This window comes from Rhincodon typus, chromosome 23, assembly GCF_021869965.1.
Source record: "Rhincodon typus isolate 14 chromosome 23, sRhiTyp1.1, whole genome shotgun sequence".
NCBI lineage: Eukaryota > Metazoa > Chordata > Chondrichthyes > Orectolobiformes > Rhincodontidae > Rhincodon > Rhincodon typus.
In genome coordinates, this window is record NC_063354.1 from 5,103,938 (window position 1) to 5,116,116 (window position 12,179).

General features: G+C 44.9%; 1 protein-coding gene across 1 annotated transcript in view; it reads left to right on the forward strand.

Annotated features, from left to right (window-relative positions):
- The first annotated feature begins 1,040 nt into the window (after window positions 1–1,040).
- The window catches only part of prkcaa (protein kinase C, alpha, a), a 221,998-nt gene continuing 210,859 nt past the window's right edge, over window positions 1,041–12,179 (forward strand). Inside the window, exons 1-2 of the mRNA XM_048611082.1 lie at window positions 1,041–1,198; window positions 1,667–1,698. Coding sequence (XP_048467039.1) covers window positions 1,041–1,198; window positions 1,667–1,698 — 190 coding nt within the window. The remainder of the gene's footprint in view (window positions 1,199–1,666; window positions 1,699–12,179) is intronic.

A 12,179-nucleotide genomic window follows, 5' to 3' on the forward strand; every position in this document is an offset into this window, starting at 1 on the left:
GCCTTCCTGCTCCTATGATGCTGCTTGGCCTGCTGTTTTCATCCAGCTCTACACCTTGTTATCTCAGATTCTCCAGCATCTGCAGTTCCTACTAAGTCTGGCAATAGATGTGGAGAGGAAAACCGTGATCCCTCTCCAAAACCACAATCTCTGTTTTTGTTTCACTTTTCCAGCATTTGCAGTTCTTTGTTTTATCCCAGGAACATTATCTGGGTCTCTGGATTAACAGTCTAGCAATCATACCACGACTCAGCGTGTCCTCCACCACCCAAAACACACGTGGAAATCACTTGTCAGCGTGTACCGCTGTGTCTGAAGGGCTGTTGTGGGGCAGCTCGTAGCGCCCGTCCCTGTGAATTGGGAGGTCCAGGTTCAAGTCTCACATGCTCCAGATATGAGTCATAACATCCCTGAACAGGTTGTTTAGCAAATATCTACATTAGGGCTCCTGGGGCAGCGTGGGAATGTCCCTGCCTCTGGTCCCATCTGCGTTATGACAATTCTGCACAGGTTGATCAGGAAACTGTCTGGAGCAGGATCCGAGCCTGGTGCCTGGAACGGGGTGTCTTGTGGCATAGTGGTAGTGCCGCACCCTCTGGGCTGGGAGGCAAAGGTTCAAGTCCCACCTGTTCGAGAAGTTGTGTGTAGTGACATCACTGAACAGGTTGACTAGGAAGGTAGCGGTGACAGCGAGTCCCCTGGAGCGGTGTGTTGCTGCTTGCAGCCCCTGCGCCGCGGCAGCAGGGGGTGGTGTTGAGCCGCCCCGGCTGGCTCAATGCTGGAGGCTGGGGCTCTGACGCTGCGGCTCCTGCCGGGCGGAGCTCCTGCCAGTGATAAAGAGCGAGGGTTCGGTGCTGGGCACCTCTCAGTCACTCTCCGCCTCCGTCACACCTACACTTTCTGCAATTTATTTGATTTTGTGGCGGGGGGGGGCGGAGAGTGAGTTTTTTTTTAAATTTTGTGTGTTTTCTATCCTTTTTGTTGTTTGGGGGGGGGGGGGGTTGGGGGTTGGGGGGGGGGGGGGGTGCGATTGCAATAAAATGGCCGATGCAGAGGGAGACGGTGGAGAGACCGTGAATCGGTTCGCTCGCCAGGGAGCCCTGCGGCAGAAGAATGTGTGTGAGGTGAAGGATCACAAGTTCACCGCCCGCTTCTTCAAACAGCCGACCTTCTGCAGCCACTGCACCGATTTCATTTGGTGAGTGAGTGAGTGAGTGAGTGAGTGAAGAAGAGAGAGAGAGAGAGGGGGATTTACCCCCTCCCCTCCACACTGCCTTGCACAAACTCCAGTCCCATCCCCACCCTGCCCCAAAACACCAGGACAATCAAAACTTATCCCCAAACTCTCCCTGTGCAAACTTTGTCTCTCTCTCTCTCCCGCCCTCCTGATCAGATTGCTGAACTGTTTTTGCTGTCTCTCACTCTCATCCCGTCCCACTTCGAGTTTTGCGTTGTGTTGTTTCCGAATTCCTTTTTTTCCCCCCTCCTCCCAAATTGTTCTTTGGTTTCCTGATCCTCCTATTTTGTTTCATAATTCTTGTGACGTCTCGTTTGTGTTTCCTGATGCTCCTCCTGTTTTCTTCATCCCAGTGTGGGTTTTATTATTGCCCTTGTATTTTCTTTTACCCCTCTCTCTCTAACGCTCCTGTTCTCTGTTTTATTGCAGGGGTTTCGGGAAACAAGGATTCCAGTGTCAAGGTATTGGAAAGTGAATGTGTCTGTGGTTGGTGCGGAGCGGGAGCTGTTTGATTTGCTCCGAGTCTGGGTTCCTGTGCCTGAAAGATTTTTTTAAAAAAGTTGTCTGTGATTGATAACCAGAGAGAAAGAGCGAGAAAAAAAATACGAGAATCGGAATGCTATCACTTGAAATGAGCAAGTGCGAGTAATGATCCCTTAGGCTGGGACCTGGCCTGCAATGTGTCCAGTGAGGAGTTTGTCACTTAGTTTCAGTTTGAAAATGATGCCGAAATTCTCTTTCCCGCTCTGGCGACGTGGCGAGAATGAGGAAGTCCCAACTTCATGGCTTTACTGTAGAAAGCTCTTTCCCCGCTGTGGCTGCTCATTGTTAGTTGGGTTTATGTGACAGCTGGGTCCACTGCCAGTCACTGGTTCAACATTTGCATTTGCTTCTTATCCTGAGAGGTTTTTGGAGTGAGTGTGGACTGTCAGTTTACCCACAGCCTCACCGATACACACGTTGCTCTATAGTTCTCCTGACTTCACTATGCAACTGAAAAAGGTTTACTTTCACTGGGTTACTCTTTAGAAAGTGAAGATGCGTCAGGGCTGTTTGTACTGTATTAGCTCCTCTACACCCATCTCTACTCGGAAACAGGCAGTGTTAGAGAGTGCAGTATCTCCAACCCAGTGTGGAGGCTCTACATCTATTTATTAGGCCCTTTCTAGAAACAATCAAGTTCCCAGCTCACGTTGCGCTCTGACTGCAGAAGTCAATGTGCACTCCCCATCAGGCATCCACGTTCCAGCCTCTGTTTTTGTTAATCTTGCATTGAGAATAGGAATTAGGATGTCATGTTGTGGCTGTACAGCACATTGGTTAGGCCACTTTTGGAATACTGCATGCCTTTCTGGTTTTCATGCTATAGGAAAGATGTTGTGAAACCTGAAAGGGTTCAGAAAAGATTTACAAGGATGTTGCCAGGATCGGAGGGTTTGAGCTATAGGGAGAAGCTGAGTCGGCTGGGGGTCTTGGCCCTGTAGTGTTGGAGGCTGAGGGGTGGCCTTATAGAGATTTATAAAATCATAAGGGGCATGGATAGGGTGAATAGCCAGAGTCTTTTCTTCAGGGTAGCGGAGTCCAAAATTATAGGGCAAAGGTTTAACGTGAGAGGAGACAAATTTACAAGGGACCCAAGGGACAACTTTTTCACGCAGAGGATGATATGTGTATGGAATGAGCTGCCAGAGGAAGTGGCGGAGGCTGGTACAATTGCAACATTTAAAAGGCAACCGGATGAGTACGTGCATAGGACAGGTTTAGAGGAATATGGGCCAAATGGTGGCAAATGGGACTAGATTAATTTAGGATATCTGGTTGGCATGGACAAGTTGGACTGAAAAGTCTGTTTCCGTGCCGTACATCTCTATGACTCTAATCTGAGGACAAGAAATTGAAATGCCCTGAGATCACCTTCGGTTCACCGATAGCAATGTGAGAGTTGCTCCATTGCCTTTCTGCGTGACTGGTGTTCTGAACTTGCATTTGATTGCTAGTGTCTAACAGCTGTCTCTTCCTGCTTTTCCTTTTGTTTCTTAAAAAAAGAAAATAAAATGTCTCAGAACCTTACCACTTTTTTTGCAGCCACGTGGGGTGTTTTGCTCAGATGGATACTCCCTCCATATTAGCAATAACCACTGTTGCTCAGATGGATACCTCTGTATCCAGTTATTGCCAGGACCTTATTGTCCTGACTGCTACATCCACATACTGCAGACCCTCTGTGTAGATAGAGAATCTCAAAACTTGTTCTCAAATTCAATCTTAGCCACACTTCTGCCTCTACGTCTAAGGAATGCATTTCCAGGCATAAACACGGCTTGTTTTGTTGCTGTTGATCATATCTGAAACTCATGTTCTTGAAGGACCTCGGCCCACTCCTTGACTGTTGTAGTACACCAACCTTCATTTATTTGTGTGTGGTTGTACACTTGTAATTTCTGTTTGAGGTTGCAAGTCACATTCATCTGCTGAACTGGTTGCTTCATTGTTGGGAGGTCCTGGCAGCTCTGTGCCAGTGATGTACTCTGTGTCTCAATAATTATTATGAAAATGGAAGTTTCTGTTTGAGTAGAAGTTCATTTTTCCAAGGAATTTTACTCACTGGGGGTGTAACAGTGGTTACTGCTAATATGGAGGAAGTTTCCAGGCAGGCGTGTTAAATTACTTTGTTTCCCTTTTTTTAAACCTGATGTTATGAAAATTGATTATTTTTCATGCCCTCTGAGCTTCTCCAAGTTGCGAGTCAGCTGTGTGCTAATGGCCCACAGTTTACCTACAGTGCTCAGTGAAGCAGATGCTGATCCTCAGTGTTCACAGAGCAGCTTTTATCTCTTGCTGTTGATAAAACAGCCACCTCGAGTGGCCAGTCTGTCCCAGGCAAGAGTGCAGTGTGAGATGTGTATCCTTTTAGTTTAAAGTGTTGACAGTTCAGTAACACCCTGAAGCTGCACACTGAGTGCTCTGGGCAGAATCTCCAAGTATGGGTTCATTTTCTTAAATAAAAAAGGACTAGATTTAAAACTGGAATTTCTAGAAACACTTAGTGGTATTATCACTAGACTATTGATCCAGAGACCCAGGTTTGAATCTTGCCATGTCAGATGGTGGAATTTGAGTTTAATACAAATCCGGAATTAGTTTCTAATGATGAACATGAAACAACGTCAATTATTGGAAAAACACATGTTCGTGAATGTTCTTTTAGGGAATGAAGCTACCATCCTTAGCTGGTCTGGCCTACATGTGATTCCAGACTCTCATCAATGTGGTTGAGTTTGAACTGCCATCTGGGCAATATATTGGTGATGCCCTCATCGTGTGAATGAATCAAAAAGACAGGGATTTCTGGAATGTGAGATAACAAGGTGTAGAGCTGGATGAACACAGCAGGCCAAGCAGCATCAGAGGAGCAGGAAGGCTGTCGTTTCGGGCCTAGACCCTTCTTCAGAAAATTTTCTGATGCTGCTTGGCCTGCTGTGTTCATCCAGCTGTACACCTTGTTATCTCAGATTCTCCAGCATCTGCAGTTCCTACTATCTCTGATTTCTGGAATGTGTTGTTCTAAGAGCTATGACCATGAGTCTTGAATATGTTCAAAACGGTGCTCCCTAGATTTTGGGGCAGTTTGAGGAGATATGACACGTGGCAGAAGAGTGAAGTTGAAGGGGAAGTTTGGCCATCAGTTGAATGAATGATGAACCTGATTTGAGGGACTGTCTCCTATTTTATGGGGAAAACATCAGAGTGACTGTTGTCCAGTTGAATGAACCCGTCTTCCTGAACTGCTTCCTGACCAGTGTGCTGGCTGTTTGCTGCAGTCCTTGCTCTCCTTTATGCTGCTGTATAAAGATGGGCAAGAATGGGACGATGGTGGCCTAGTGGGGGAATGTCACCAGTTTAGTAACTAAGGCTTGTAGCTGCCAGATTGTGCAGAGATTCTGCTTGTGGTGCACCCTCCCTTCTGTTGCAGTGAGGGGTTGGTGGAATCACAGCCATTCTCATTTTTATTTGTTGCTTGGAACTTGGAGGAGGGGTGAATACTGAGTTACCTGGTCAGTTATTTAGTATAAAGCCCAACATGCAGGTCCTCCTCTGTACCCCTTTTGAGTTACAAGCTCTGAGTCACGCAGTAGAAACTCTTACTAGTGTGTAATACGCATAGACAGAGATTCCAGGAAGTCTCAGTCCTCTTTACGACAAATGAGAACTTTTTTAAGTGCAGTTGTAGTGTGACAGCTAATTAGTACACAGCAATCCACCACCAACAGTAATCTCTGAATATTGAATCAGGGATAATTGTTGGCCAGGTCAAATCTCCCCTCCTCTTTTGAAATATGGAATTTTTTTACACTGACCTGAGAGAACAGATGAAATTACTGTTTCATATCACATCCAAAAAAAGCAGTGCTGCTGACACTGCAGCTATCCTTCAGTGCTGCACACACGCAGTGTTGACCCTGATTGAGTGCACCAATCTCCGAGGGACACTTGAAACACACGACTGTCTTATCTCTGAGGTGAGAAGGCTACCAATTGAGCAATGCCTGACACTGCTGTGGTTACTCAAACATTCAAAACAAAGAGCAGGCATGTCTCCTGTGAGCTTGCTGCACACCCGCAAAAAACTCCAAACAACACACTCTCCCCTTGGGGAGACAGCTGTGGAGAAAAATGCTGCAGTCAGCACATTCGGGGCGGGGGGGCTTTCCAGGCACTGTTTAAATCATCATTGTTTATTTAAATGGGTGGAGACTCCCTGAGGATGATATTCTGGTGCCATCAGACATTTAAAACAGAAGTCTGAAAGACCACAGTAACCACGACATCCTTTGACCCTAGTTAATTCTGCTGAAGATGAAATAAAGCAAAGAACTGCAGATGCTGGAGATCTAAACAAACCAAAACAGAAATTGTTGGATAAACTCAGCAGGTCTGGCAGTGTCTGTGGAGCAAAAGCAGAGTTAACATTTCAAGTTGGTAATTCCTCGTCAGAACTGTCAGTAACTGGGAAAAGGTGGTATTTATGATAAACCCGAAGTTGAGAACGGGCATAGGTGGAGACAGAGCCCAGAGACCAGAGACCCTGAGAGATACGAAAGGAGACAGTAAACAAGCAGATTATGGCTGGCAGGCTAGGACGGAAGAAAAGCTGAATAAGTGATAATAAGAGTTAGAAAATGGGTTAGCTGTGTAGAATGCAATATGCCTAGGGAATGGGTGACTGTGCTAAAAGCAGCCCGTGTGATAACAGGACCAGGTGTGCAGTGGGTTAAAAACCATGGAACAATGGAATTAGGTTTTTAAGTTAATGAACTCTATTGAGTCCTGGAGGCTGCAGAGTCCCCAAGTGGAAAATAAGGTGGTGTTCTTCGAGCTTGCACTGAGGCTTGCTGGATAATTGCAGCAAAGCCTGTGACAGGAATGTTGGCCTGGGAACATAGTGGTGTGTTAAAGTGGCAGGCAACTGGAAGCTTGGGGTCATTTTTGTGAACGGAGCCCTGCAAAGCACTCACCCAGTCTGTGTATTGTCTTTCCAATGTAGAGCAGACCACATTGTGAGCAGCAAAGACAATAGACTAGATTGAGTGAAGTGCAGGTATATCACTGCTTCACCTGGAAAGTGACATCATTGATATTGCTCCCCTGTCTCGTTCTGAATTGGAAAAATTCATCAATATCGCCTCCAATTTCCACCCTGCCCTCACCTGGTTCATCTCCGACTTCATCCTTCCTTCCCTTCCTCAACATCTCTGTTTCCATTTCTGGGAGTAGACTGACTCCCACAGTTATCTCAAGTATGTGTTCTCACACCCTGCCCTGCTTCCTGTAAGGATTCCATCCTATTCTCCTAGTTTCCCTGTTTGTCACATGTATTTGATTTAATGCCACCTTCCATAACAGGCCTGAGAAATGTCCACCTTTTTCCTCAACTGATGATTCCTTGCTACTGACAAGATCCTTAATTGTGTTCGATCCATCTCCTACACCTCTGTCTCACCCTTTCCCTTCCCTTCCGTTCCACAACAATGGTAGGGTTCCCTGGCTCTCACTTACCACCCTCACCAGGTTCTGCATGCAAAGGATTGTGCACATATTCCCTGCCCCTCGCTTGTCAGCATTCCTCTGGGACACTGCGGTCCACTCCAACATTTCCTCTCACCCCCAAGGCACCTTCTCATGCTATCTTGGAAGGTGTAGCACCTGCATGTTTACCTCCTCCCTCCTGACCATTCCAAGGTCCCAGATTACACCTTCCAGCTTATCTTTGTTCCTGGCCTGGTATCCTTAATCTCCTTGTTCACCTGCCCTTTCATATCTCTTTCTGGCTCTGTCTCTACCTATCTGTTCAACAACAACACCATTTTGACTTTGGCACCTTTTCCCAGCTATTGACTGTTCTGATGAGGAGTCACTGGACTGGAAACATTAACTCTGCTTTCTTCCCAGAGATACTGCCCGGTCTGTTGAGCTTTGCTCGCAGTTTCTGTTTTTGTTTGTGCTGAAAGTGCTTTCACTCAGCAACTTGTCAAGTTCCCTTTTAGGCTCATATTGAATCCATACTTGTGGCTGCTTTCAGTACCCTGTTCTGGAAGATCATAACTGTGCAAAAAGAAATACTTTCTGGCTTCTGATCCAACTAATTCCATGGGACTGAGCCCAATTCCTTTATTTTATAGACCTTTGCGATGACACCGCACCCTAAACCTGGCATTTTCTGAAAGTAAATAATTGGAACTCATGCAGCCAGTTCTGACAAAATGTTGGTCTGCAGGCACAGCAAATGACTAGAAAGAAGATAACATGTTAATGTTTATTGGAAGGGGAATGCAATGTAGGAGTATGGAGGCTTTCCTCTGCTTCTACAGAACATTGGTGAGAGCACATCTGAAGTATAGTTTAAATCTTGGTTTCTTTAGCATTAGGAGCAGTACAGCGACAGTTCGCTTGACTCATTCCTCACTTGAAGGGCTTATCTTATGAGGAAGAGTGACGCATGTATCCATTGGAGTTTAGAAGCATGAGAGGCAATTCTTATTGAAACATCCAGGATCCTTCTGCAGGTTGACAGGATGCTTCACAAGAGGATGTCTCCCATTGTAGGAGAGTCTGGAACTGTGGGACGCTGTTTAAAAGGATTATCAGATCAGCCATGGTCTCATTGAATGGCAGCGTGGAAGTGATGGGCAGAATGGCCTACTTTGCGATTACATCTTATGGTCTATGGGGTCACCCATTTTAACATGGAGATAAGAATTCTCTTCTTTTGGGGGTTGTTAGTCTGTGAATTTCTTTACCACAGAGTGGTTGAAGGTTGGTCATCGAATATTTTTAAGGCAGAGTTAGATTGATTCTTGATTAACAAGTTGTAGGGAGTGGACAGAAAGTAGAATTGAGGCCGCAGTCAGATCAGCCACGATTTTATTAAATGGTGGAGTATGTTCAAAGCTCTGAATGGTGAGCCCCTGCTTCTAATTTGACATCCTGGTTATACAGGCATAACAAGATCACTATAGGTCATTACTCAGTGGGCAGCACTCCTGCCTCAGTTAGAAAGTCAGAAACTCGAGCCCCACTCTAAAGACCTGAGCATTCAATCTTGGCTTACACTCTGAGTGCAACACTGTCAGAAGTGCCATCTGCTTGATTAAAACAATAAACTGAAGCCCCATCCCCCTCCGGTGAGTGGAAAAGACATCATTATGGCAATTTGGGAAGAGAGCAAAGAAGTTCCCTTCAGTACCCTGGCCATGTTTATCCCTCGACCAGTATCACAAAAAGATTATCTACTTGCAGCAACGCCGACGTTAGTGAGAATTTACTGTGTGGCTGTTGACTTTGGCGTTCCCCGCATTATAGTAGCGACTACACTTGGCAAGTACCTCATTCAAAGTGAGTGCAATTAAGTTCTTTCTTTCTGTGCTGGTATCCTGCCTGGATGCAGGACCAAATCCACGCCCAGACTATGTATCCCAATCTAATGCTCTCCCTTTCAGCAAACCTGCTGAAAATGGACAGTTGCTGACAGGGGGATGTAAACAGTTCTTCGACGGGGGAAAGGAAGGATTTTAACTGAACATTGTACCAAAGCTGTCCGAACCTGTTCTTTCCAAATCTGTTTCTAATTTGTGTTTTGCTGTCTGGTAAAATGCTGTCAGTTTTAAAAAATACTCTTCGTGATCACTTGGCTCTTAAATTAGAAATTTCCTGGAGCTGTGAATATTACTGTCTGCATTTGTAATTTGTTTAATATTACATTCCTCTGTCTTTCTAATGCACAACGGCTGCTGATGCTCAGAGTAAAATCTCTCTGATCCAATTTCTGTTTGCTCAAATGTTGTGTGATCTTTTTTAAACAAAAAGGAAATTTTTATAAAGATCTATAAAATCCAAACTTGGTTGGTTTTAGCTAGTCTTCACCTTCCCTCCTCGCCTCATCACAACCTCTTATTTCTCCCTCTCCAAACCTTAGTTTGTTTTGAATTTCCTTCCTTGCACTCATCAAATTGTTTGGTCAATATATCTATTTCCCATTGGCAATAAATCACAGTAATGAGTTCAAACATTAATCATTTTAGGTTTGGAACACATTAGGAAATTTGGTCTCTTCGCCATACTCCAATGTTTTATAAACTTCAACTGGATCACCTATAAGCCTGCACCTCTCTAAAGTGTAGGGTTCCAGCATGTTGAGCCAATTTTGCTCCATTCAGAAAGTCAGGAGAAAAGGCCACCTTCTTTGCATCCAGAAGTATAGTGAACACCCACAACCGTGGAGATTCAGCTCAGCACCCACTAGCACCATCCATGCCAACATCTTCAATATCACTGCTGCCAAAGTCTGCATCAGAGCTTTGTGCCACTGGCCTGGCAGCTTCTGTAATGGCTTGGATGGTTGGTTTGCAATGCTGAGTGATGTCAACAGCATGGGTTCAATTCCTACTGGCCTTCTCAATCTCTTCCCCTCACCTGAGGCATGGTGACCCTCTGGTAGAACCACCACCAGTCGTCTCTCTCTCGAGGAGCTGTATGGTCTGGTAGAATTATGGCGATTTTATTTATTTATTATTTTTCTTTTTTTACCTTGGCGTCCTTTCCAAAGTCTCATTATCCCTCCCTACGTCAGCAGATGAGACTGAATATTGTATTCTAACTCAGGCCTCGCCTAACCAAAATGCCAGGACTTTGCTCTTGAGCTCCTATATTCTAGAATGTCCTGACCTCTAATGCTTTCTTGTAGTCACTTTCTAACTGTTTTTATGCTTTGAGTGTCTCCGTTTCTGCTCAAATGAATCCTATTATTGAAAGCTGTGGTTCAAGAAGGCAGCTCACTACCACCTAAAGGCAACTAAGGGATGGGCAACAAATGCCAGACCACCCACTGATGCCCACATGAATGAATTTTTAATAAAATTATCCCGTCTGCAAATATGATGCTGCACTTAGGTAAGCGTCATTTTCCACTCACAAGCCCAATCCCTCAGTGCATCAGGATTCACCTGAAGCAGTTAACTATCCTCAACAGTTGGCAGTTGCCCAGATTTATTGTTATTATCTGTATCTAGACTATCAATTTTAAAAAGTCAACAGCACCAGAGCTTCTTATAACTTGATGTGATTAGAAAAAGATCTCATCATTTTTTTTTGTTGCCAGTTATCCATAAAGGTGCGTGTGTGTATGCGTGTGCATGTGCGTGTGGTTCAATAGCTCATTACAGAAGCTGCCAGGCCAGTGGCACAAAGCTCTGATGGAGAGTTTGGCAGCAGTGATATTGAAGATGTTGGCATGGATGGTGCCAGTGAGCGCCCAGCTGAATCTCCATGGGTCTGTGTGTTCACTATACTTTTGGATGCAAAGAGGGTGGGCTTTTCTCCTGAATGGAGCAAAATTGTGAGAAGCCTCCCCCTATCCGCACTTGGAGACACATTTTGAGACAGAATGAGGTTTTTGCCAGTTGTGCCCTAGTATCATTGGTCACACTGTCCTCTGACAGAGGTGGTTGGTTTGAGAGGGAAGTGTTGACATTTCCTGAAGTTTGGCCTGGTGCAGACAGTGACAATCCCAGTGTGGACCAGCTAGCTTCACTGAGAGCAGTGTTTAAGAAGGTGTGTGTATATAATAAGAGGGTGTGTTATACATAACTGTTGTACACCTTTATCAATTAGATTTTCTCCCATTGTTTTGTTACCTTCAAATGTGTTTGTTCCACTGTTTTCCAGGTTGGTCACCTGTCTAACATTTTCTGTAAACTTTTATCTGAGTCAAGACTCTGGCTCATAATTCCTGTTCATATAACCACCCTGTACTTTCTGATCTATCTTGGCTCCTGGCCTGACAGCATCATAGTTTAAAATAAAAATCAGCCTCGTATTCATTGCCTCATTTTCTCCCCCTCCCTGTAGCCTCCAGTTCTAGCCTCTTCAACAGAACTGATTTTAATGACCCTACTATTGCAGCTTTTAATTGCCTGGGCCCTACGTTCTGGAATTCCCTGTTTAAATGTCTCCCCTTGACCTCTGCCTCTTTAAGGTAACTCCATCAAACCCACCTTTTAGATCCATCTGGTCTTTTTTTCATTCATTTGTGGGACGTGGGCGTCGCTGTCTGGCCAGCATTTCTTGCCCATCCCTAGTTGCCCTTGAGAAGGTGGTGCTGAGTTACCTTTTTGAACCGCTGCAGTCCTCCTGCTCTTTATTCTTTTGTGCGTTGGTGTCAATATTATTTTTTATTTACAAAGCAGCTTGGAATGGTTGACTATGATAAAGGCACTAAATAAATGAAGCTGGTTGTTGCAACTTTGTTTGGACATTGCACTGAGACCCAGGTACCTGAAACATTTGCTGCTTCAGTCCAGTAATGTTGACAGTATTTGGAGAGAGTGCATTTTTGTTTCCAAAGGGCAAGCTTGTCTGTACGTTGGGATGTATTTTTTTTTCAATA